This window comes from Anas acuta, chromosome 19, assembly GCF_963932015.1.
Source record: "Anas acuta chromosome 19, bAnaAcu1.1, whole genome shotgun sequence".
NCBI lineage: Eukaryota > Metazoa > Chordata > Aves > Anseriformes > Anatidae > Anas > Anas acuta.
The window spans coordinates 10,496,733-10,522,438 of record NC_088997.1 but is presented as its reverse complement, the minus strand read 5'-3'; the positions used below and the strand labels follow the sequence as shown (position 1 = coordinate 10,522,438).

The 25,706-nt window shown below is 44.3% G+C and overlaps 1 protein-coding gene across 2 annotated transcripts in view; it reads right to left on the bottom strand.

Moving 5' to 3' along the window:
- GALNT17 (polypeptide N-acetylgalactosaminyltransferase 17) overlaps positions 1 to 25,706 on the bottom strand; it is a 210,655-nt gene that overhangs the window by 12,985 nt on the left and 171,964 nt on the right. For both annotated transcript variants that reach the window (XM_068656289.1, XM_068656290.1), the window contains exons 7-9: positions 5,420 to 5,605; positions 1,987 to 2,124; positions 672 to 767 (exon numbers count right to left, since the gene is read on the bottom strand). In XM_068656289.1, the coding sequence (XP_068512390.1) occupies positions 672 to 767; positions 1,987 to 2,124; positions 5,420 to 5,605 (420 nt within the window). The remainder of the gene's footprint in view (positions 1 to 671; positions 768 to 1,986; positions 2,125 to 5,419; positions 5,606 to 25,706) is intronic.

Genomic DNA, 25,706 nt, shown 5'->3' with positions numbered 1-25,706 from the left:
CTTTTAAAACACAGTGAGAGATACAACTATGAAAAAGGCCAAATCAGTTCATAATCACTAACTTTGATTATTTGACACATTCACTAATCCTCCAAAAGATAAGAGATGTAGAGTGAATCTTGTAATCATGACTTTTTATCTAGGATGAGCTTGAAATTAGGTTAAAAAGCTTCTGGTTTGCTCGTAAGATTTTGGAGAGACAAAAGAAGTGCTAGAAAACTAACACTATAGTGAAGCCCAGCCCAACTGAAATAGTAAATTATCATCCCATCAAAAAGCACTGTTTGCTTTCTTTTCCCTGTTGGTACCTTTTTAGTCTGCTGGGTAGGAGAAAAGAAAAGTCTTAAAATGCTCTGTTGGTGTGTGCTCTGCTCTGTTCATTGGCCATTTGTTTTCAGCATTATTTACCCTTGTCTGGAAAATGTTTTCAAATTACGCTTTTACTTGCAACTCTGCCATGATTATGGTAATCCAGAAAATAGCTCTAAAAGTAGCTGGGAAAATGCATCTCTTTATCTTTTTTTTTTTTTTTTTCTTTTTAATAAGAAAGAAGCATGGCCTTAAACATTTGAGAGTGAAGCCAACAGACACATTGCACATCCATACTCTCTCTTCTGTCCATCCAGCCTCTGCCAGGTTCTGTCTGCTCCTGGCACATGCAGACTCCTCACCTGTGGTCCCCAGCCGTGGCACGGGTACAATATTGCTGTGTGGTTCTCCTGCGGGCCCTGGTCAAGGCAAACATCCTTCGCCTTGTTGTTTCGAAGCTGTAAAAAAATAAATAGGGCACGTTTACATGTTTTCAGAGATAAGCTATGAATTGATATGTAGCAATGTCTGGCCATGGAAAGAGTACATGGTACTATATCACAGGCCATAATCAGGCAGAGAAAGGTTTGGCATGCCATATGTTTTCTTTAAATACAGGCCTAATGACGACTGCTTTTATATAATAATCACCATTCAAAAGAACCAACTTTCCTTGAACAGTTTCCTTTGTATTTGGTCATGTGTGGTGGTAACAAACATATTTTTAGATTACTGTCAGCATGTTGCCAGCAGCCTGAAATCAATGCAGAATTGCTTGTATTCCATCAAAATGCCAAAGTGTTCAACAAGGCAGGATAAAGAAGTCCAGATAGCACAAGGAACCCCTTCAAATCATCAGAAAGATGCAAGAGGAGATGCAGAGCTGGCAAACCAGGTGGCTCAGTACTCAAAGACACATTTCAGGAGGAGCATGAGAGTGTTGGACTCACGCTGCAAACCCTACCGCCAGGTCTGTGAAGGCAAAGATGCCCTCTCTCCAGTTTCGCTACGCTGGGCAACTGTAATGAATTAATGCCTTTAAAATATTGCTTGTGTGGGCAGGTTAGCTTGAAGTCATTAAACTCTGATAAGAAAACTTTCTTAAAATTAATGCCCATCCGGGGTACTCCGGCTGTGCTTCAAAAAGCCTTCTTCAACTGCCACTATTCCGTGAGGCCTACTACCACAGAGTATTATTAGTCCCCATAAATGCCTGTTTTTATATTCCTAGTACTGTCTCAAAGCCAATAGAGATTGAATTAAGTCTCCTTGCTTTATCTCATCCTTAAGCTGTTGTGACAATGCACTGTATCCTATAGAGACCATGTGAGAAATAAGGCTGAGGGTAAGCCAAAGGGTTTTATAAAACAACTTTTTGTTAAAAATATACATTCAGCTGCGTAATCCATTGACTCAATAGGTAATACAGATAATTTTGTGTCAATTCAGTAAATAAGGTATTAAAATATTTTACTATGTATGGTCTCCAAGATCAGAAATAGATCCCCAAATAGGTTTTCACAAGAAACTGTGAGCAGATTTATAAACATCTATACAACTACACAGAAACAGGAAGGTTTCATTCATGCTCAACTCCTTTGAGGCTTTTTGTCATCAGAGCCTCACCAGCTGTAAAAATTACCAGTCACATCTACGGAATGTACCAGCTGTAATTACCTCGCCATACGCAACGGTGTTGTTGTATCTTCTCATTTCTGGATAAACGTGGTCCAGATACCACTGAAAATTTTTACACTTCAAGCTCTTCCTCAAAGCTTTTCTCTCAGAGACATCCCCAATGTCAATACCTGGATTCTGAAAAACAGAGACATATCATATCACTGAATGGTTCCTCTTTAAAATAAAAGAGAAAATGAGTGCATTTCACTGGTGCTTGCTATCATTTCCAATCCACTTTAAAACTGCCAAAGGTTAAGTAACTCCACACAGAAGCTGTGCCCTGGACTTTTGGCAGGCGTGTCCAGGACTGAAATTATCATCCGAGAAGCCTGACTTCAGAGAGTCACAGTGGGGAGATGACATGTACTTCCCTGCCAGGGTGTGAAGGCATTCTCACAGCCACCAGAATAAAGCTGGAAGCACTTTGGTCCTGGGAGGTAATTTAAAAAGAGAACCCAAAGGGAGAAAACAAGGAAGAGATTGTGAAGGAAATATGAGAAGTACAGGGTAGCAGTGGCAAAGCTTCCCCATGATTCCCCGCGGCTTCGGAACAGTCTGGAAAAGATGGAATTTTTCAAAAGGAACAATGAATGAAGTATTTTTAAAATATCTCACCTCCCACTGACAGCAGAATTCCAGAAGAGCTTAACAGTAAATTTATGTCAGGGTTTAAAAGACGGTCACGTGCTGAATCTTGGGAAAGAAAATCCCTGTCATTGCACCAAGCACCAAAACCCTTCCCCTACACGCCAAGGGTGTGAGACTCTTCCAAGAGGCAACTCAGAGGACAGAATGGTTACAAAGGTATAAAATAAGGGAAAAATAAAATTTTTAACAAAAGGGAAGACTTAAGATTCAAATGTAAGAATCAGCTAAGAACAAAGGATAAAAATCACAGGAGAATGGAAGATGAGCCTGAACCTCAGAAAAACCTCTTGACAATTTGGACAATTAGATGGTGAAATAGTCTCCCTGGAGACACAGAGGAACCCCACTGCTCAAGTTGATTTAAAAGCAGACAAAGCTGCAATATCTGTCCCAGGGAGAATAATTTTACAGGAGCCAGGAGCAGGGGCTGAAGAGAGCAGCTCCTCTTTAACCTTTTATTCCATTACAGAATTTGGGGAACTAATGCAGCAGACAGGTGAAGGAATGCACAAAGCAGCCACTTTTCCTCCTTCCTACAGGTGTCTGGGTTTCTACTCTATTTTAGCTCCTGCTCTTGTCTTTTCCAGTGATCATTAACTATAGCTGGAAAAGCAATTTTCCATTACAATGCTTGTAATGATCTTCTAATGAATTATTCACTCTGCTTTAGAAAAGACACCATTTTAATCTGTGACTGCTAGCTCACAGGTAAAAATAAAGTTGATTCAGTGTAGACGGGTAGGACAGGCTGAAATCTGAAGAGCTGAGCTGGGATGTGAGGCTAAGCAGGAGCACAAATCAGTCAACAACTGAAATATTCAGAGCATGGGGATCGGCTTTGTTTTGTACATAATGGCATTGCAAAATAATTCAATGTATATTCATAACCCCCTGCACAATACCACCTGTCAAACAAGGCTTCTCTGAAATTAAATCTCGATTTTACTGATAAAACCTACATTTAAAAAAAAAAAAATAGTTATTAGGATAACTCAGAAAACCCACCTGTAGTGTTGATTCACGTGACACTGCCTTTTCAGAAATGTAGGGGACCTGTGGCTCCACACTGTGTGTGAATCCCTTTGTGCTGCATCCCAAAGCCTCTCCTGAGCAGGAGCGGGGTGCCTCATGTCTCAGCCTGAAGCAGTGTGGGTCTGAACCCACGACAGCTTTCCAGCCCTACCCACCTACACTGGGATCTTGCAGCCTGTTTTTAAGGAGGGCTTAAAAGCTCGCAGTCCCGCTCTCTGCCGGAGCAGCACCCAGCACACCCAGTGCTCTCCTGCCACTCACTGGGTAGCCAGCATCTCCTTCCCTCTCCACTCCCCAACAACAAACTGATCCCAGCTTCTCCACCACCCCAGTACAACAAACCGGCAGCACAGGCAGCTAATCAGCCCTTCCCAGGTGCCCGCTGTTCTCTAATGCAGTATAAAGCTGCAACTACCATGGCTCTAAATGCCAGGAAACCTCCCCAGATGTAACCTTTCCTCTAACAGCAGCAGCAGTTTGTGTTTAATGCTTTTCAAAATGCCCTGAAGCACCGTGCTGCCAGCTGGGGATGCTGCTGCAGCAGGATCGGGCCCAAAGCAGCTCTCAGCCGGGTTGGATCTGCAAGGTGTGACTATTTTGTGTTTATGTCTAGCACCAAAAGAGTGTCTGTAAATAACTGCTCACAAGGGGTCAGGCCACTCCTGGCATCATTTTTCCTTGCATATCTACAGCGCAGCCCGATGCTCATGCTAACATACGCTACAAGGGGAATGAATGGCATCAGGCTCTGCAGGGCACCCCAAATCCCTGTGTCCCCATCACCTGGAGAGCATCACAGATTCTTCCACAGCCCCTTCTCCTCCTGGCAGGACCAGAGGCTGCAGACAGGGGCACTGACCCACCCTGGGCTGCTCCCAGAGTCCTAACAGCAGTGGTGGGAGCCAGGAGGCAGGAGATGGTCTTGGGCTTTGTGATTTAGACATAGTATGCACAAAGACCAAAGGTAAGCAGAAGTAAGTCCTCCTGGAGCTTAGAGATCTTTATGGAGAAATGCAGGGAACCACCTAGAGAGCATGCAGCATCTGTCCCTTGGGCATGGTCAACCTTTCTCATTGGCCATGGTTTTCCAAAAATGCACCATGCTGCACCAAGACAGGATTTATATGAAAAATAATATATCAGATCTAGGAAAGTCTAAACATTTCTGCACAGGAATCAATATAAGTTATTCAGAAAGAGTGTTCTTCAATTACTTGCACAAACATGGTGCCGCTGGGAGGGAAACTTTTTGTGACCAACCAGCCTCTGATCCCTCACCTCTGGGCACGGTTTCTATGCGCCAATGGCCTCACATTTCCCAGTGCTGGGAGAGCTTAAGTGTGCCCACACATGGCATGGACCTGCCCAAGCCAGGGGACAACACTCAAGTACTAGTGATACCATCATTAATCATCATCTGCCAACCTATTTGATAGACTCCACCTGCAGAGCAGCATCATGACATAAACTTTTGCTGTGTAAACACTCAATGGGGAGATGAACTCTGCAATACAGACTTAATACTGAGAAACCACCATGACAAAGTTGATGTGAACTGTAAGTAGCCCCTCAAATTCTGCTGGTGTTGCAGCATCTCCATCAAAGCTGAGGGAGCTCTGCTGGCTTCCATAGTTAAAGATGTGACCCAAGGTATTTAAGGCTTTCCTTCACCCAGTGGCACCAAATGCTCTATAATTCACGATTTTTACCCAGTGAAGCAAAAACTCAGAGAAGGGCGCAATGCCCATACCTCCAGAGGCAAGTTCCATGCAATGTAGACATGGGACTTGTAGTCATCCATCCACACCTCAGCCACTCGCAGGGCATTGCGCTTGGTGTAGAAACCGATGTTGTTGTTGTAGGGCTTCTTCTTGCGCTCGATGTGAGCCACCCTGGAGCAGGGCAGGACCTCCATGCTGCCGCCGCAGAGCCACACCTGCAACAGAACCAAACACCACTTCCATCAGCACAGGGCTCTCTGCAGAGGGTCCATTAATGAAAAAGAAAGGAGATTTTGTGGTTTCTACAGCCTCCTGATGAGTGCAGAACATCGCATCATCTAGCTGCAAGTGGAAACCCATGGCCAGGTTTGGCCTTGGCTCAATAGCAAGCCAGAGGGAGAAGTTAACCTGTACCCAGATGGAGCAAAGCACACGTTGATGTTGGTGGGATCAGGACTACATCCAACACGTGGTACTAATGCGTTGTAGCACTGGGTGCCGAGTTTACAGAGATGTTTCTACTAAATAAAAAGGATTAGTGACTTGAACAGTTCAAACAATTGCAACATTTCCTTCTGTGGAAGGGATGACTCAGTGAAACATATGGCAGGGACAGATTTCTCCCACTTGAAAACATTTGTTCATTATTTTTCTTTCACATGCTGTTTAAAATTCCCTTAAATCACAGTTTACAAGTTAATAAAATATTTTGAGATCTTCTTTTTCTCACACATGAAGGGAATTTGCAGAAAGACTCACCATACCTGAATTCTTCACTCCCTGTTTGTCTTCACCAAGAAGTTATTTATCAGAAACTAAAGACCCGTAGCCAGGACACCAGGCACTGGGCAATCATTATAAATACATATGCCAGGCAGGTCTAATAATCCCAGTTTCGCCTATTTTGCAGTCTGCTCTGCATTACCCTTTTGCACAGTTGTTGTAACACCCAGTGTTTCTGGGCTCTCATCCAGGCTCACCACCTTTTATCCCATCTGTATTCCCTAAATTTTTATTGACCCTGCTCTATACATTCTCCCAGCACCACAAGGAGCCTCCAGGCCGCCTCTGCCTTACCAAAAAATAAAATAAAATAAAATAAAATAAAATAAAATAAAATAAAATAAAATAAAATAAAATAAAATAAAATAAAATAAAATAAAATAAAATAAAATAAAATAAAATAAAATAAAATCTTCACCCCATTTGCCTCATGGGGTCAAAAAAAGAGCCAAGAGAGCAGCATCACACCGGCAGTTGGCATTTTGGCCCACATCTAGCAATGGGTGAGCCATGGTATGCCCAAACCCATTGTTTGCACCTTCCCATCCTAATGACATCCAAATGACACATATATTAATTGAAACACATTAGAAAGGCTTAACTAGTTAACTACTGTATCAGCTGCTCTTTTAAATCCAAGAAATGGCTGCTTTAGCACACCAAGTGCATGGCACATGCACCTCCAGGCACCAGTGACACAGTAACAGGCAGTGCAGCAGGTAAACATTTTTCCTTGTGATAATCTGGGCATTCCTGCTGTTATCACTTGGATTGCTGTAGAACACAGGGGCTCAAGTCATAAAAATAGGCTGCCTTTTTATTAGCTGTTGCATTGGCATGTAACAAAAAACCTCTGGTCTTACTCCAGTTCTGCTGTTTGACCATTCCGAAGACTTTACATACAATTTTGGAGCACCTCTGGTGCAAGTTCAGATATATTTTTTAAGGAATATTCCCAAGGCAAGATTTTGACAGAAACCATCCACGTTTCTTGCCTGGTCAATTCTTTAGTTTCTCAGTGGCTGGGTGAAACAGGAGCATTGAGCCCTGCCTGTGGTGGTCACAAAGCTGCTGCCTTCATCCATAATGCTGCATAAAGCTGCCAGTCCTGGGAGATATCTAGCACCACCCAGTTTTGTAGTCTGGGGGATTTGTAAGATTCTATCACAATTTGAGAGCAAAATAATTATTCTGAAAACTTTAAAACCATCACGCAGTTATAATGACATTTTCCAGCAAGCTTGCTTCTGGTAGTGAGGGCGCAATATTGCCTTTTTGTGTTTTATTTAAATAATTCACATAGTTTTATGCTAGACAGCTTTCCCAGATTTCTGGAATGTCTGTACAAACGATCTTGAAACACGCATATTGCAATAAACAGAGAGAGAGTTGGGCTTTGTGAAAACAGCATTGATTATATACGTATCCACAAGCCAGTTCCAGAGAGATCAATAAAAAATTAATTCAAAAAAGGCACTTATGCGAGGAAAGACCATACTTCTATTATCTCCTAAATAAATCCTATATTGTCATTATAAAGAAAAACATCTAACTGCTTCTACAAGGCTTTTATAACCTTTCTGCTGGCAACAACAGGAGCAAAGAGAACACAAGAACAGTCCTTGAGGAGTGGCCAAGTCACCCCTGGCATCGATGCCCCACTGAGCAGAGGAACGAGCTGTGGATCAGGAAGATGTTGCTTGCTCCCAGGTGGCCTGGCAGTGACATTTTGTTCCTCTGGATGTGCAGAACCACACATGGACAGGTCTGCAGGGACGGCAATGCAGGAGACATCCCCTGTGGGCACAGAGCAAGAGGTGCCCTGGCCCTACATGCTCAGTGTGATGCCTTATCCTTGCAACAACCACAGCCGTGGAGCAGTAAAAGGCACCAAGAAATGCCCCAGACCTTGATTTCTGGGCTCTGACACAAGAGGAACTGTGAGACACTGTGACCAAAAGGTCCCAGAGGGCTCTCCACCCCACCAGCAGGGCTGGAAGCCATTGCCTCGCATCTCGGCCACTGGTGGCCATGTGCCATGGGCAAGGGCCAGGCGCTCTCCCTTGGCACACAGACCCTCAAGGCAGGTTTATTTGTGGTGTTGTCTATCCTATTCATAGCAAATAAACCTGAAATCCCTTAGGATATTCTGTTTACTGCAACTAACAGCTATAGCTGGGCCAGCAGTCCAGCATGTTGGTTTTTTTTGATAGTTTCTTGAGAATTGTCTGTTTCTTAGAAGATGGGTAATCGAGAGAAGTAAAATATTGAGACCTATGAGAAAAATAAGTTATTGTAAAATTAATTCCTGTTTAGCCTCTTTAATGTGGCAGATTCTTTTATATTGCTTGCTACAAAGGAACAAATTGCAATCAAATCAATTCAAAAATATGCATAGATAGCACGTAAAGGCATGCTTAAAGACTCAAGATGGAGTATGCAACATAGCAGGTTAAACACGATGAGCAAGTCACAAGTTTCCCTTGTTTTCTGACATTCAAATTTCAACACAACCATTAGCTTGCCATTCATCCACCCATAAAAAGATGCAGGATTAAAAATAGAAGCATTCCCCTCCAGTAAATGACAGTGACTCAGGAACTTCTCCATCAGTCTACACACAGGAGTAATCAAATGTACGGAGAGATGCCTGCGTTTATAAATAACCAGTTAACACCACATTCTAGTAAAGAAGTCCCTGAGAAACAAACAGAAAACAAATCCATCACCCAGAGATCTTCGATGTGTTTTACAAAAAGCTGCTGGGTAAAACACTTGCAATTACTCCCCAAGCAAAGTGTCACTGTTGTAAGAATTCAGCGTGGAAAACCGGCAATTCTCAAGCTGCGAAATTTCCGACTGCGGCTTGAAATGGCACCAGGCATCGACTTTCTAGAAGCATTTGCACATGTGGGAGGCAACCCCTGGGTTAGCATGAGGTTGCATTGCCTTGCTTTTGCTGGGGCGACCCAGCTTTGCTTTCTAGTACCCTCTGGGAGCCTGAAGGTGTCACTGGCGTGTGAAAGCGTTCACCAAAGAGCCGGCATCACACTGACCTGCACCACGGGTAACCAGAACGGGGAGCAGATTTGGCACACAGCAGTGCAGCAGTAGGGCTTCTAGGTGGGTCCAGGAGCTTCTCCTGTGCAGGTGCACCTGCACATTGGTACTGCTAAATTAGTGGCTGGACTTGATGATCTTAGCTGTCCTTTCTAACCTAAATGCTTCTATGGTTCTAAGTTGGTGCAAGCACGCAGCACGCGGCCACATCAACAGCATCCCGTTCCCCCAGCTCCCAGGCAAGGCACCAGCATCCCCTCTGCCATCAGCCTGCAGGCCTCCACTGGCAAAATCAGAGCTCTTTTCATGTTGCTCATGCAGAACACTTCATGTGTCTTCATCCCTAATGATGGCCATGCCGCCAGTAACTGCAGCGGCTGCGGGCATCCCGGGGCTCCAGGGAGACCAGGTCTGCTGGCAAGCCCAGGGAGGAGCACCAGGCATCCACCACTGTTAATGCACTCCTGGTACAGGAGGGAGAACAGGACACTGCCCACACAACACAGCATACAGGTGGTCCCTTGTGTGAGTGACAGAGATGAAATAAAGTAAAGGAAAAGGAAAAGGAAAAGGAAAAGGAAAAGGAAAAGGAAAAGGAAAAGGAAAAGGAAAAGGAAAAGGAAAAGGAAAAGGAAAAGGAAAAGGAAAAGGAAAAGGAAAAGGAAAGAAAAATGAAAATCCCAATTTCACTTGACCTGCTCATTCCAGCAACCACAGAAACAATTTCCCAGGTAGGAAGCAGTTAAGAACAATTACTGGCCATGATCCCCTTGGCCTTCAAAAATCACTGCAGCTATCAATTTGCTTTGCTCCTGCCTGCCACAGGCAGCAATTACTCTTGAGGGGCGTTATTTAAACAAAAGGACTTAGGACAATCTGCCTACCATCAACGGAGCCAGACAGGTGGAAAAAGGTGCCACAGAGGAGCTTCACTGCCCAGGAGGGTACCAAGAACCCGTCCTGTACTACACTGGGTTTGAGGCATTGTCTGGCCTTCCCAGCAGGGCTAGAAATGTGAGTCCCACTTTGGGGTTCACACTGCTGGTGCAATTAGGAAACCTCGCTCTCCTTCTCAGCCTGCTACAACCAGTATTTGTTATGCCATGGTGCCCGCCGGCAGAGAAACAGAAAATAAAATCCTTAAGAATATTTTCTTCATAAAATACTGACAAAGGGGCTGCTTCCCCTGGGATATGAGAACAAGTCGTACATTGCACTTCTTCTCCTATGGCCACAAGGAGTACCAAGGAATTCAGGCTCACCATTTGATTTTTTTTTATTTTTATTTTTTTCACTGAAAGCTGACAGCAGAAAAAGAGAAGGGCTTCTGCAACATCAGGGGCAAAATTAGGATCCTGCCCCTTCCAGCATCAGGACCATGTCCTGCCAGAGTGTAGCACCTCCTCCTCTCAAACATCAGCCTCCCAATATGAAAAACCATCTCAATGCCTGGGTGGCTTTTTATATAATGCTGTGCATCCTCCTCACCCATGGGATATCATTAATAATAATCATAATAAAAAGTAAGAAGGGACGGCAGCTATCTTGGGTCCTGAACGCAGTGTTTGAGCTGAAGCTCGGTGTGATTTCCACAATGAGCACTGACAGCTCCCATTACAGGATCCTGACTTCTGTTGCTTATAACTTTGCCAAATTTTAACTATTCAGACTAAACTATATCCTAGAACAGCTCGAGCCTGCCTGCAGTTAATGCAAAGAGACAACATGTCTAATGGTGTCAGGATAAGTCTACAAGGTAAACTTTTAATCTCCGAATGTATTGTGACAGAAGGAAACGGGGAAAAATGCTCCTAACTTTCATTACACAAACTCCAGGCATTTCCAGCTGATAAGTTCATTTTTAAGGTGATTAGCAAAACCATACCTTAATTAGCAATAGATTTCTCATTTAACAGCTTTGCCTTATCTTCACCCCCCTCCTTTCTTTTAAAAGCAACTTCCTAAGTTAAGGGAAAAACACAATTAGCCAGGGCAGCTAAAATAATATGGAACACATCAGAACAAAGACCTAAATAATAAAATTGAGAAACGTTAAAAAAAAAAAAAAGGAAGAAAAAGAAAAGGCAAAGAAATAATAATTTCTCCACAAGCTCCTTCATATGGTTCTGAGATAGGGTATCTCTCCAAATTACTCCTTTGTCAGAAGAAACAACACGCTCCCAGATCCATTTCTAGCACTGTATCTGAAGCAGTTCTGCCCTCTCCACTCCCATGAGGGCAGTGCTCTGTCCCACGTCCCTGTGGGAGCACCTGCCCCGCAGAGGGGCACCCAGGGGGACGTCCCCAAAGCCAACCTTCTGCTCCAGCGTCCTGGTGCCCAAGCTGTCAGAGCAGAAGAGAGGTCAGGAATGAGATCAAGAAGGGTCTTCCCCAAAAGCTCTGTGATCCTTTGTACCCAAAGCATGGCTGCTGCTGTTCCCTGGATGGAAGCGGGTACAACCACACTTTACAGCTGAAGTCCCTCCGCAGACAGGGATCACGCAGTGCCTGCCTGGTACCAAACACCCTCAGCACAGAGCAAAGGTGCTGTGCTGGCCTTATCTTCTCTAGAAAGAACTTACCTGTTTTGGTAAACACACAGCTTCACAGCACTACAATCACAGCACTGATTGTCACGCAGGTGACAATCTGAAGTAGCAAGACTCATAACCAGCAAACTGGGTTATGTTTTATTTTATAGATATAAATATAAATGTATGTACGTGCTGTATGGCATACCATCACTGAAGTGCTGCCTCAAGCCACTGCGAATGTTGCTACCTGACCATAGTGATCACAGCAAGAACTGTAGAAGAAATGTTACTTTAAATTGCATGAAAGTCAGTTAAGAAACCACACAGAGCAGGGAAAAAAAGAAAAGAAAAGAAAACCCATCTCTTTCGAGGGATGTTTTACTTCAATTGCAGCAGAATTTAGTATTCATAATCTCTGCAGGTGGACACAAACACTCCTTGAAGAGGATTGTCTTTTACTTTGCATATCTGGATTTTCACAGATCACATTGCAGGAGGACTGGTGGAGTGATAATTTATGTAAAAGCAGTGAACCTTTGTGGTCACTGTGCTATAGCCATCCAGCAGGGATGCAGTGCTGTAGCTATAGCCAAGACCAACAACCAGACCATCTGGTACACTGCCTTCAGAAAAAGGAAGCTCCATGTGGGCAATGTCCGTATTTGTGGACCAACCAGAGACCCTCCTCATGATGGAAATCTTCAGACAAGCTCATCCTGATCAACCAATAAATTATCTCTGAAACCTCCACAAAGAAGTGAAAGAGACTCTGCATCCTACAGCTGAAACGGGGAAAGGATTTTTGTTGATAATCTTGTAGACGTGTTTTCTCTCCATGAGGCCATGGAAACCCTTTCCAACAGGATCACTTCTTTCAAATACGATTTTCCCTCCTCAGTGGTCCATATTGAGGCCTGGTTACCTCAGACAACATCCAGTCAAGCAGAGAATGGTAGTTAGATGAAAGGGTAATACTACACTTAAAATAATAAATTCTTTTTCTTTTTTGGGGGGCGGGGTATTACTTGTTTCACATTTTTTTCCTCTTGGATGATGTGATTTGGACAGATTCTTGTTTACGTTGTGTCAGACCAACCCTAGAACTGCCCAGATTATCCAGTGCCCAAATGTCTTAGCTTTTCTGCTGGGACTACTGAAGTCATTCCTGCTATATTGGGCATTTAAAAATGCCAAATAGAAGTGGAACCCAGGTGCAAAATTCACTCCACAAATCCTAACCTACAGCAATACTAGGTAATAGCAATGGTTTTCATCCTCTTAACTCTGCAAGAAACATAAACAGTTTAACATTTGACATATTGGAGATGTTAGAATAAAGCAAGCTTCAAGTCAATGCAAAGCAGTGATTTCTCTGTGCTGCCACAGTTCAAGGAGAATGAGACATCCAAACCGTAATTGTGTTTGCTCAAACCTTAGGCTTTTCCAATGAAAAATTTATGCTGTGCTCCTCCAACAACTCCAACATAACCTGTTCTAAATAGTGCATCGTTCTGGCTACAATAGGTATTGATTTGGCTTTATCGCCTGATAAGGTGCGTAAGAATGGGTTTGGGGGCAGGCTATATTTAAAACACTCCAATCACAAAGCACAGCTCAGGGAGGATTAGCTTTAAGGGCAAGTGTCCACATCCCCCTGGCTCAGAAAAACAGAAAATGCAGCATTTCACTTCTCAGCACACCAGGACAGATACTTTAATTACTTTAAAATTGAACTACAGCAACCAGAATTACCATAGCTTTGTCATTTTAACATTTTCTAAAGTGTTTTTTTGTTGTTGTTGTTGTTGTTTTGTTTTGTTTTGTTTTTTAAAGAGGAATGGAGCATTTTTAAATCCACTTCTCACAAGTGATTGATGAAACTGCAGAGATGTTCTCCTACCCGAACTCCATGCCTTGGCTGGAGCCAAAATTTGTATTACCAGCTCCCAAATGGGTGAGACGTGCAGTCCTGCAGAGCACAGAGCTTCAACTATGTGTTGAAGTGGTTCACAGCTATTGTGGTATAAACATGGGCCTCTCCTAATACGTTTAGTAAGAAAATTCCTCAGTACGCTGATGTTATCTGATCAGTCTTGGCAGCATGACAAGGACCTGATTATGTTGTAACAGTATAATGCAAAGATTATTACAGACCCATAAAAGACAAGTGCCTAAAACTAGCATCAACAATACCTGTAAGCCCTGTTGGAAGGCTAAGAACACTTCAGGCTTTACACGCTTGTAAGACAGAACTTACCTGCAGGATTTGACCCCAATCTATTTGGAGGCTGCTCATTTTTTGTTTTTATTGCCAGTAACATACCAAAAGCATCTTGATCGCATTCTCCTATTACCATTTCTACCATTTCTGTCAAAGCTGTAAAAATGAAATAGCATAAATAGTTCAACAGAATTTTGATCTATTTTTCATGTACAAAAAGCCTTTAGAGAAAATTACCCATAGACTGTTCTCTGGACTAACATGACTCCACGTGGGGAGCGGCAGGAGGGGGGGAAGGTGTCATGTAGCATTTTAACCATAAGAGGCAGTTCTGAAACAGAATTATTTATGCACAGAGAGGCAGAGCATGCTAGAGCAGCTCCTGAGCTGACAGCTCACCGACTTCTCCTAGCCTTCCAGTTGTCTTAACTCCAGCACATCACAAACTGCGGCTTTTGTGATCGGTAATTATAGATATCCTCTCATCAGATGGGGGATGAAGGCATGGGAAGGAAGCCGAGCTCCTACATAGATGCTCATAGATGGATATGATTTAATGCAACTCAGCCTATCCTCGCTGCAGAAAATTGCTCAAGTAACTCATCAAAAAGAAGAGCTAATGAATTCAAAAGTAGAATATGCATATATAGAGGGAGGAAATGTATGCAGCGTCTGTGTGTGTGTCTGTTATTTGGTGTAAATGCCCACGAGCACGTACAGACAGGCACAGGCATGAGGGACTTTGTGCCCTGTCAGTGCTCTAAGCCAGACTGACAGTGCTTCCTAAGCTCTCAGATGTTTTTGCTATGGTCTTTCTCATTCATTAGGCTTGGCCAGAACACCAAACCCGAGTGTTGAAACAAACTATCAGGTTTCCCTAAGGCTCCTTACCTTGGTTTTTGATTTTGCTCCTGTAAAGAGGGATTTCAAAGGCTCCAGTCCTCCTCAGCACAAGGAGCCTGCTGCCACCCAGCCACCAACAAGGCAGAGGCACCTCCAAGCAGGAGGGATGCATTGGGACCAGAGGGTCCTTTTTCAAAGGAGTGCACACTCCTTTGAAAAATGCTCCATTCCGAACCTTATTGCTGGGTTTTAGTTGACCATGTGTTAGACAGGAAGAAATGCTCAGAACTGATGCCCAGAAGAGGTAGAGGGAGCGATGCAAAGCTGCCACACACACCTGACCATCATTTTAGCCCTTATCTATGGGCAGCTCATGTAGGACAAGTAAAATTTGTCTCCTGCAAGCAAACTTAATGTGTGCAAGTTTAAAACAGGAAAAGCAGGTCCAAACCAGATGGTTAGAGACTGGGGCCATTCGGTCATATTTTTGCCATTCACTCTGCCATCTGCTTATTTTCTATGGCACTGTTCAAATCCCTTCTTCAATGGAGTCGTCTTGTGCTTTGAAATAATGAATACTTTGCAAGTCAAAGCAAGTGTGAAAGTTTGAAGTTTGAGCAATTGCCGTGGTTCTGAAGCTATCATCAGCAGAACCGCTGATAACTGATTGTCACAGACAGCCTTCGGCCTCCGCTAAGAATCTCTTTTAAAATTCTGGAACACGTGCAGGTGAAGCATTGTGCAAAGGCTCTTTAAGACGGAAAACCTACTAACAGCTGCTCAGCTGAACAGTGGTAGGCGCCTTCATCTGTTGAACACCACTCCTTCAAGTCTGGCCAACTCCCAAAACATTTCCCTTCAGGGCAGAAAAGCCGGCTAGTTGGAGCTGTGATTTTACATTTGGAAGCCTTGTCTTTGGGGGCAGCATTTGGGGGATAACTGCAGCACAGCTGCTTGATCTATTCGTGACCTACTCTAAGACCATCCAATTTCTTTGATGCCTGTCCAGCTGGACTCTCCCTTTCATCTTCTAAAGTTTCCAGAGCAAGCGGCCAGGGCTCACACTCACAATCTTTAGATGTTGGTTTAATCAAGACCATGGCATTCCCTTGGTGTGGACATATGCTGGTTGCATGGTCACTTGGTCTCTGACTTCAGAGGGCTTGAACTTTCACACAGCAGCCAGAAGCTCAACCCTTCAACTACCACACAAAAGCAATGGCCAAAAAGACGGAGGCTGTGCAGTGAGTGAGGACAGATTTGGACAGGATGGAAATAAAAATGCATCTAATGCAGAGTGGGGTTTTCCTCCTATTACACCCAGCACCACCTCAGAACAGAGCTGCACTCCTATTTTTCTTAATACCAACATTAATTAACACTGCCCCTGTAAAACCTAACCCTGATCAAAGCCTTGTTTGGGTATGCAGTCCCGCTTTCCCTAAGATCAGCAGCACAATTTCTGGTGTCTTTCCCAAAGCCAGGATTTCAGCTCTTTCTCTCTTACCACCAACACTCAGAGCTTTCTGCCAAATTCACAAAGGATTCACATGGTGTTGACAAGGGCTGCTGTGGACACATCTGTGTGCCTGGGTGTTAGGTGCTCCAGTCACAGAGGGACTGTGCCAGGGGCACGACTGAGGCAAAGGCATCTTGATCATTTTCACTCAGGTGCTACCCGGCACCCAGCTGGATCCTCTTTACCAAAAGCATTTTTTCCCTACCTCCAATGAACTTATGCATCTGGATTACTAGTCATAATTAAAGATCCACAGGATACCTGATGGAAATCCTTCAGATCTGCTGTCAAAGCTGCTTGCACGTGCCCTCCCTTAATCTAATTCAGCCCAGCCCAGCAAAGGCAGCACATACTTGCACTGTGGAGTGTGGCCCGACCAAATAGCATGGTCACAACTTCGTTAGGAGATCTGAGATGGCATTAATGCCCCAAAGAGCAGCAGTAACCCACTCCCAGCACAGCCACAAATACCTCGGCCATCCCCCACAGAATATCAATCATGCTCCTATGCCCCATGCTGCAGCAGGATGGTGCCCTTTGTGGCTGCCCAGGAAGCATGCTGCTTCACCTTAAGTCCTCCTGTAGCACACACCACAAATTGCTCCTTTGATCTGTGGGACCAAATGGCCACAGTAGAAATCAGAACAGTTTTGAAAAATCACCTTGGCTGCTTGCAGAGCTTGTCACCTTGTTCAGCCAGCACTTTTCCCCAGGAGCACATCTCAGCACTGCCCTGCTCCCAAAATCCCAGCCACAAAGCCTCTGCCACACCTCTCTGCTTACCTGGGGTCTGCTCACAGCGTGGACACCACAGAGCATGACCACTAATGGTTGTTCACGCAGCAAAAGGGCAGCTAGCCGCTGTGCTTGTTATACTGCACCTCTTCGGGGCAATCTGGTGGCAGTGAGACCCCCGTGAGGTGTTAGCTCTGCACTGTCCCTGCTTGACTTCAGCACCACATGGCTGCCATGCGGCAGAAGAGAGGCCACAAGCTGCTCCACCAGGACATCCCTCCTGTCCTGCTTTCCCGAAGGGATGGATGAGGGGGTCTCTGTGCTGGCACAGTGCCTAGCCACCACCCTGGGCCCTGGCTGAAGGTTAAGCTACACACACACAAACCAGGCTCCCTGCTGCGAATCCATCTAGCACAAAGCTGCACTTGATGGGTGCGTGCAAGAGCTTTATCATCAAATCATAGAATATCCCGAGTTGTAAGAGACCCATAAGGATCATTGAGTCCAACTCTGGCACCACACAGGTCTACCCAAAAGTTTAGACCATGTGACTACATGCACAGTCTGATTACTTCTTAAATTCAGACAGGTTTGGTGCAGTGACTACGTTCCTGGGGAGTCTGTTCCAGTGTGTGACCACCCTCTTGGTGAAGAAACTCTTCCTGATGTCCAGCCTAAACTTCCCCTGCCTCAACTTAACACCATTCCCATGGCTCCTGTCACTGGTGTTTACAGAGAATAGGTTACCTGCCTCTCCACTCCCCCTCACGAGGAAGTTGTAGACTGTGATAAGGTCCCCCCTCGGCCTCCTCTTCTCCAGGCTGAACAGGCCCAGTGCTCTCAGCCGCTCCTCATACATCTTCCCTTCTAGGCCCCTCACCATGTTCGTTGCCCTCCTCTGGACACTCTCCAACAGTTTCATGTCCTTCTTGTACTGTGGTGCCTTTGTTAAACTTCATGTGGTTGGTGATCGCCCAGCTCTCCAATCTGTCCAGATCTCTCTGCAAGGCCTTTCCACCCCCATCAGAGTCTACAACTCCTCCAAGTTTGGTGTCATCAGCAAATTTGCTCAAAACATGTTCTAGTCCTACATCCAAATCATTTATAAAGACATTGAAGAGGACTAGCCCTAAAATGGAGCCTTGAGGGACCCCACTAGTGACCATCCAGATGTGGCCCCATTTACCACAACCGTTTGAGCCCTGCCCATCAGCCAATTGCTCACCCATTGTATGATGTTTTTGTTACGTTGTATGCTGGACATTTTGTCCAGTAGGATCCTATAGGAAACCATGTCAAAAGCCTTGCTGAAGTCCAAAAAGATCACATCAGCTGGTTTCCCTTGGTCAACTAGATGGGAGATCTTATCATAAAAGGAAATTAAAGTTGTTAGGCAGGGCCTACCCCTCATGAACCCATGTTGGCTGAGACCAATGACTACATTGTCCCCCAGGTGCGCTTCAAAAACTTCAAGGATCATCTTCTCCAAAATTTTACCAGGCACTGACATGAGACTGACAGGCCTGTAATTGCTGGGATCTTCTTTCTTACCCTTGAAAACTGGGACAATATTTGCCAGCTTCCAGTCTACTGGAATCTCTCCAGATTCCCAAGATCATTGAAAAATAATTTGGAGAGGTCCCACAATGACATCAGCTAGCTCTTTAAGCACCCTGAGATTGATCCCATCTGGACCAATGGACTTGTATGGATCCAGGTGGAGCAACAAATCCTGCACATGTTCAGGGTTGGTTGGGAGTCTGTCATTCCCACAGTCATGGTCCTCCTTCTCAGGGCACCCAGAGTCCCGAAACCCAACATCAGCACTGAAGACAGAGGTGAAGAAGGCATTAAACATCTCTGCTTTGCCTATGTCATTGTCTGTGAGGAGACCTTCCCTGTCAAGTAGCGGACCTATGTTTTCTTTGGTTCTACTTTTTCTGTTCACATATCTAAAAAACCTTTTTTATTGTCTCTCACAGACTGGGCCAGATTCAACTCTAGTTGGGCTTTGGCCCCACAAATTTTCTCCCTACAAACACGAACAGCATCCCTGTATTCCTTCCTCATTGCCTGACCCTCCTTCCAGCAGCTGTACACTTTCTTTTTCCGTCTAAGCTCCAACAGAAGATCCCTGGTCAGCCAAGACAGCCTTCTTCCCCACCTGCCTGCCTTCCAATATTTTGGAATCACCTGATCTTGTGCTTTTAGGAGGCAGTGCTTAAAGATTGACCAGCACTGATGGACGCCAATGCCTTCAAAAGCAGCTTCCCAGGGGACCTTGCTGACTAGTTCCCTGAGCAGCCTGAAGTCTGCTTTCCCCATATCCGGGGCTGAAGTTTTGGTGGCAGTTTTCCTGCTGTCACCATAAATTCTAAACTCAACCACTTCATGGTCACTATGACCGAGATGGCCGCCAATTGCCATGTCTCCCACAAGACCCTCTCTGTTTTCCAGCAACAGATCTAGGAGGGCACCTTTCCTAGTTGGCTCCCTTAGCACCTGCACCAAGAAGTTATCATCTAGGTGCTTTATGAACCCCCTGGACTTGCTCGTGTCAGCTGTGTGGTGATCCCAGTTGACGTCTGGCAAGTTGAAATCTCCCATAAGGACAAGGGGAGTTGATCACGAGGCATCTCTTAGTTCCGCAAAGAATAATTCATCGGCGTTGTCGTCCTGGCTGGGTGGTCTGAAATAGACTCCCACAACGACATCCCCTTTATTTGTTCATCCCTTAATCCATACACAGAGGCTCTCAACTTTGCCATTCCCAACTTGAAGTTCCATGCAGTCCAGCCACCACTTTGGTGCTGAGATTTTTGACTGTGTTTATGAAAAAAAAAAAAAAAAATCCCAAATTCCTTATTTCCCCCCTGCAGATGTACAATGTTGTCCTGGAAGTATCTCAGGGAGTGGAGGGGTAGATAGGAGAGCTGGAGCCTCTCCATGCCTATGGCACCAGCTGATGGGGTACAGGGCTGTGAGCCCAAAAGGGCTGCTGTCTTCTCTCTAATGCGCACCCCACAGTGAGCTCTGGATCTGTAACAATTTTGCTTTCCAACTATCCATACTACAATGCACATGCACTCCTTATGCTCATCCCAGTCAGGATGCACAACGGGAGCATCCAGCACCAGGACAAGAGGTTGTGGAGCCTCCATCCTTTAACCTCAACTGGGCACGTTCATGAAGAAGCTGATCCTACCTTGAAGCACAGCCAGCTTTGAGCTGTGCAGATATACAGAGATTCCAGTGAGGACATCATTAGGCTAAGGTAGAAAAGTTGTGAAATATCATCTTGGCTCTTCCACTGAGCAGCTTGACAAGTTGTTTCTGTGCAATCTATCTTTGTTCTCCCCTTTTACAAATGGTATAATTTAACTGAGATGCAGTCTCATGAGGAGAGAGGCTGTCACAACCCATGCAGATGGCTCCTAGTGCCACAGTGCTTGGACCTCAGCTGGGTCCCTTCACAATACTGAAATACAAGGAATGCTTTGTACAGTTGAACTCTTCCGACTTTTTGAAATATAAATATATATACCATGAGTGTTTTTCATATGTTTTTAATCTCTGAGCCCTGTGAAATCTTCCAGTTGAGGAGAAGAGCCCTTCAGGAACTTGTCCCACTTAGACTACCACATAGCATATAAGAACTTTTGTTTCCTACCCAGTTTGCAGATGCTGTAACGTAATTCCTGGACAGCCAGCGTCCACAGGTACCAGACTAAAAACCTGGTCTGAGATGTCTTCTAGGTTTCCTGGACCATAGAGGAAATGGGAACATCCATCATGTGATTCCACTAGACTAGAAGACTAAATACAGGTCTGTAAGAGCAACAGGTTGGTGGACAAGGAAGATGTGGTTATGAGTCTTTTAAAGGTCAGTCTCTACTTCAGCTGATCAAAGATCCCCAGTAAAGTTAAAAGAAGCTGAATCAGAAGAAGAAAGTTAGGCTACAGAAGCATATTGCCAAGTTTCAAAGGATAAACCTTATGGAATTCAGATGTGCAATAAAAGCACTGCTATTCTGAGCAGCTGATGCTCTCAAGTGAAGCTCGGTGCTGGAAAATGGTGAGAACAGTCATTTCCCACGTCCTCTACAGCTTAGCTGTAGGAACTTCAGCTGACGTCTTTGGGCCAAAGTATATGAAAACACTTCCAAATGGGTGTTAGACTTGGTTTGCTGATGTATTTACAAAGTTTAGAGACTAATAGTATTTATTTCGCATTTTGCATGACATGCAGAATGGTGTCATAAAAATATACACTAGCGCCTTCATGTGTTTAATCTGGTAGGATCCTGTTTATTTATTTGATAATAGCACGGCTACCACAGTTCTGTGCTTTCCCTTGTTCTGTTATCTATAAAAGTCTATTGCCAAATATTTAATAGATTTTAAGAATCTCCATTCTAACTCCCCAAATGCCTAATCGTTGTTTAAGAGCATCTAATATCCATCAGCTTCTATTTTTATATTAGATTCCCTTTTAAAATCACTAATTAATTTACTCTTCCTCAAAAAAAAAAAAAAAAAAGGCCTCTGTAGAATAATGATGCCCTCAATTCCTGCAAAAGAACTGCAAGCCTAGTTAGTGGCACTACATTTCATTCAGCACAGTCCAATTTCGAGATTGCATTTTAATAACAGGAGCACGGTCCTTATCCATTCTTCCCTGACTTCTCTTGTCCTTGATTTGCCAATTAGAAATAACTGCAGTAGAAGTGATACAATCCCACAATGCTGGTTTCAGACAGACTGTCACCTGAATAGCTATTAGAGAGCAATAAAAAGCTCATAAGGATTCTTTTTCCAATGAAGCATGTTGATGAAAACAATGAATGTTTTCATTTATTTATATGTATACATACTTATGAACACATACTCAAATATTTTGTTCTAACACGAAGAAACCAATTACCTTTCTCTGTAACTGAGAGCCTCAAAAGGCACCAGGAAAGTACGAAAATGGTGATTATATTCTTAGCAGGCATTTCCATGGAGAATATTCCTACTTCTTTCAGCTGAAGTCTGGGACAGCAAAGAAAACACTCAATGTAGAAACCGGTCTTTAAGTCAAATTTGCTGTTTCCCAACTAATCCACAATGGAGCTGCACTTCAGGCTGCCCCATGCAATGGCACCCATCTCCCACCCACCAGCAAATTCCCTTGTGACCCACACCACTCTGGCTGTAAACGTCTCAAAAGCATCATAACTGCCCTACACCAAGCAATCACGCAGACTGACTGCACATTTTCTTCCTTTTCCATTTTGGCTGGCTCCAGGCATCCTTATCAACTGGCCTATGACCACTGTCTCCCATGCCCCAAAAGTGCAGAGCCCACCAGTGCTTGTCTCAGAGGGAAAATCACATCCTCTGCAGTGTGATCTCCAGGGCCACGTGCCTAATCTACGCCAGGCAGACTACAATGAGCTGGTTTTGTACACTAGGTTTGGCTTCTCCAATGCCAACCACATGCCAATCCACAGGTAAGAATAAAGAACAGGGCAAGCATGTGGTGATGACTGGCTCATTGTCCTTCCCAGCTTCAGGCAACCAGTGGCTTAAGGACTCTGAGAGCAAGAGCTGGAGTCCTTTTCTTCAAATAGCTCCCCATGGATTTTTTTATGTTTCATATTTTCTTCCATGGGCAAGCATAGAAAGAGCAGCTCACTGTTTCTAAGTTCTAACTGGCAAAGAGCCAGGCCAGGGCGCTTGTATGCCATGACCATGATATACCTCGCACATCATGATTTGTGGCTGCATTTCTAATTTGCTTCAGGCCACCGCCAGAAGATGGCATTTAATCTGACAGTGCTGTGTGGGATTCAAGGTGATCCCTGCATGTAGGACCATCTTTCTTGGCCTTGTGAGACCACCTGTGCTCAGCTTGAGGTGGCACCAACAAAGGATAGGGAAGAGGTCTGTTAAAAAAAAAAAAAAAAAAAGTATTATCCCTTGATTGGCATAGTGCATGCTCTCTCATGGAGAAGGGCTGTTCTCTCTGAAAAGATTTCCCCTTTTTTTCTTTGGCCTCTAGGAGAAGCAGCAATGTCCTGACTTTGAGGGCTTCACTCCTTCCTTCTCTCTGCCTTTGCCACACAAGGCCAGAGCAGCTCTTCTGCAATTGCTTAGCAGCAATGCATATTTTTTTCTTTTATTACACATCTGCGCTGTGGACTTAGTGCCTGGTGGGAAAGTGATTTCCTCCAGCCTTTCTTCCAGCAGCTCCAAGGCTGGGGAGGGATAAATAGAGGAGGCAGGGAAGGAAGCCAGGCTGCCAAAGAGGAGCAATTCACTCCCCCAACCCCCAGTTAGAGCCAGACTGCAGAGTCTGGGAAGAGCCTGAATTTTTTCATATAAGCAGCTCTCTTACAAGAGGAGGATAGAGAATCCTACCCGGGTTGGCAGACGCAGCCAGGTTTTGCTCAGTGCTACAACAGCTCCTCCACATCAGCTGTCTCCAGAGAGTGGCTGAGAAGACGTGGGCAGGGTGCTTCGATGAGAAGGGGATGAAGAGTGAGAGCTGCCAAAAGAAGTCAGGACATATGGGATAAAATGGATGGAGCAGGAGCCCAAGTGGTGTCGGTGCAGCAGGGATGGTACAGCATATGGTCCTGTTGTGCTCTCCATGCTCTGCATCTACAGTAAAGCAATTCAGCAGAGGAGGACCTCCAATACTTGGCTGCCACGCCACCAAGCTACAGGAGTTTGGTGGAAACAACACCCCCAGAGGCAACAGGCACTTCTTTTTGGACCAGGACTTACCTCCAAAGTACTCATGACAGCTCCTGGCATAGGGACACTAAGGCATGCTTCCACAACCAGAACTTAACAGCACGTATTAATCACCAGATCTTGTGGAGACAAAATAATTCCGTTATCAGATACTACACCCTCAAAACCAGAAAGTTTTAAGTTCTTCATGATGTTGTCCACCCATCTGTCCAAGTTCCCAGCACAGATCTGCTTGCATATACCTCTAGTACAGGGCAGGACATCAGTTGCTGCAACGGTGCTGCTCCACGGAGGACACATTCTTGTTCCCTCTCAGATAGCTTAATTCCTAAATCTACTGCGTGTCACCTGTTAGAATGATGCCCTGGCACACCAGAGATGGGAAGGACAACGTGACCTGTTGCACAGGGCCTTCTGGTGGCTTGCGGATCTCCCTGCGGTGTGGTCAAGGACAAGAGCAAGTCCTAGAAGTCTGCCCATGACGCAGGTGGGATGCTCCTCTGCTAGCGCTCTCACCAATCTATTCAAAATACTCTATCTGGAATAAAGGCTGTGCTGTGGGAAAAGCAATCCCTGTCACTTTGTAGGAGTGCAGGAAGATGAAAGACATCACCCGCTCGCAGTAAACAATTAACGAGGCCAGACTGTTCTCAGCTATTTTGGTCTGAGAGACTGAAAAAGATGGGTGCTCCTGATGTAACTGTCACTGAGATAATTTATTCTGCCACATTTTCCTTCACGTCTATGAAGTATTTCCCAAGCCATTTATCTACATGAACTATCACATACTTATAAACAAGGAAGCATGTGGTAGTTACCCAGCCATATACCAAACTCTGCTTCGTCTAAAGAAGATTCAACCCACTTTGGAGTGCCTTTAAAGCTTTACTCCTGCCTCATCCAAGCACTCAGTCACTTACACATCTTGAGCGGGCTTTCATCAAACTGAGATTAAAAGGACTCTCTCCACAGACAAAATCATAAAATTGAAAATGTCTCAATGCAGCTTCTGCATCTGAATATGAAGCTTCCCATTCAAGGGTGCACCAGCACTAATAACTTTTTTGCTGAAACAGCTACTTCTGTTTTATTCCTTTTAAATGTGTTACAGAGGCTACAAAACCCGGACCCATAGCACAGGGCATGTTTTTTAGGAACAGACCTATGGCATCCATACAGCACATTTCACCCTAGGAGGCTCCATGAATATACCAAGAATACAAATGATGTGGATGTGAAGTGCCCAGCTGTTTTCTCGTATTTTTAGCTTACAGACATTTATTGTGAATTCAGCATATAGAGGTCTGGCTATATGTCAAACCAGAGCTGAGTCAAAAGGATCTAAACATCTTTCTTTAAAAATCTGGAATATGTTGATTTCAATGAAATTCTGCCAAAAAGGAAACAGAGCATTTGCAGATAATGAATCCAGCCCAACTGGATGAGGCTGTCCATCCCCACCAAGACCAGACGGTCAATGTATTTTTTTGTTTTGCATTGAGTTCAAAAGTTCCAATAAATTATACAAAATATAAAAGTTGTGACTGGAGCAAAATTTCAGATTTACCAAAACAAAACATTCTCATCAACTAGAGCATTTTTTAAATTCAAATTTGGAAACTTTTCAGTACTTTTTGAAACACATTTCAAAACCCAAACAAAATAATGAGTTTTGGAAACGAGAGTGTAAAAATGTTGAAGAAAACAATGAGCAATGCTGTGTCTTCAGGTCACGACAACACTATGACTCATTTCTTTTTGTTCCATTTGTTTAGATTTCAACACCAATTGTTATTAGTTGCCTGATTCATCATCATTCTTGTGGTCTGTATGTGTTTAAAATGACAAATATAGTGATTCCTTGTAAACACACAAAG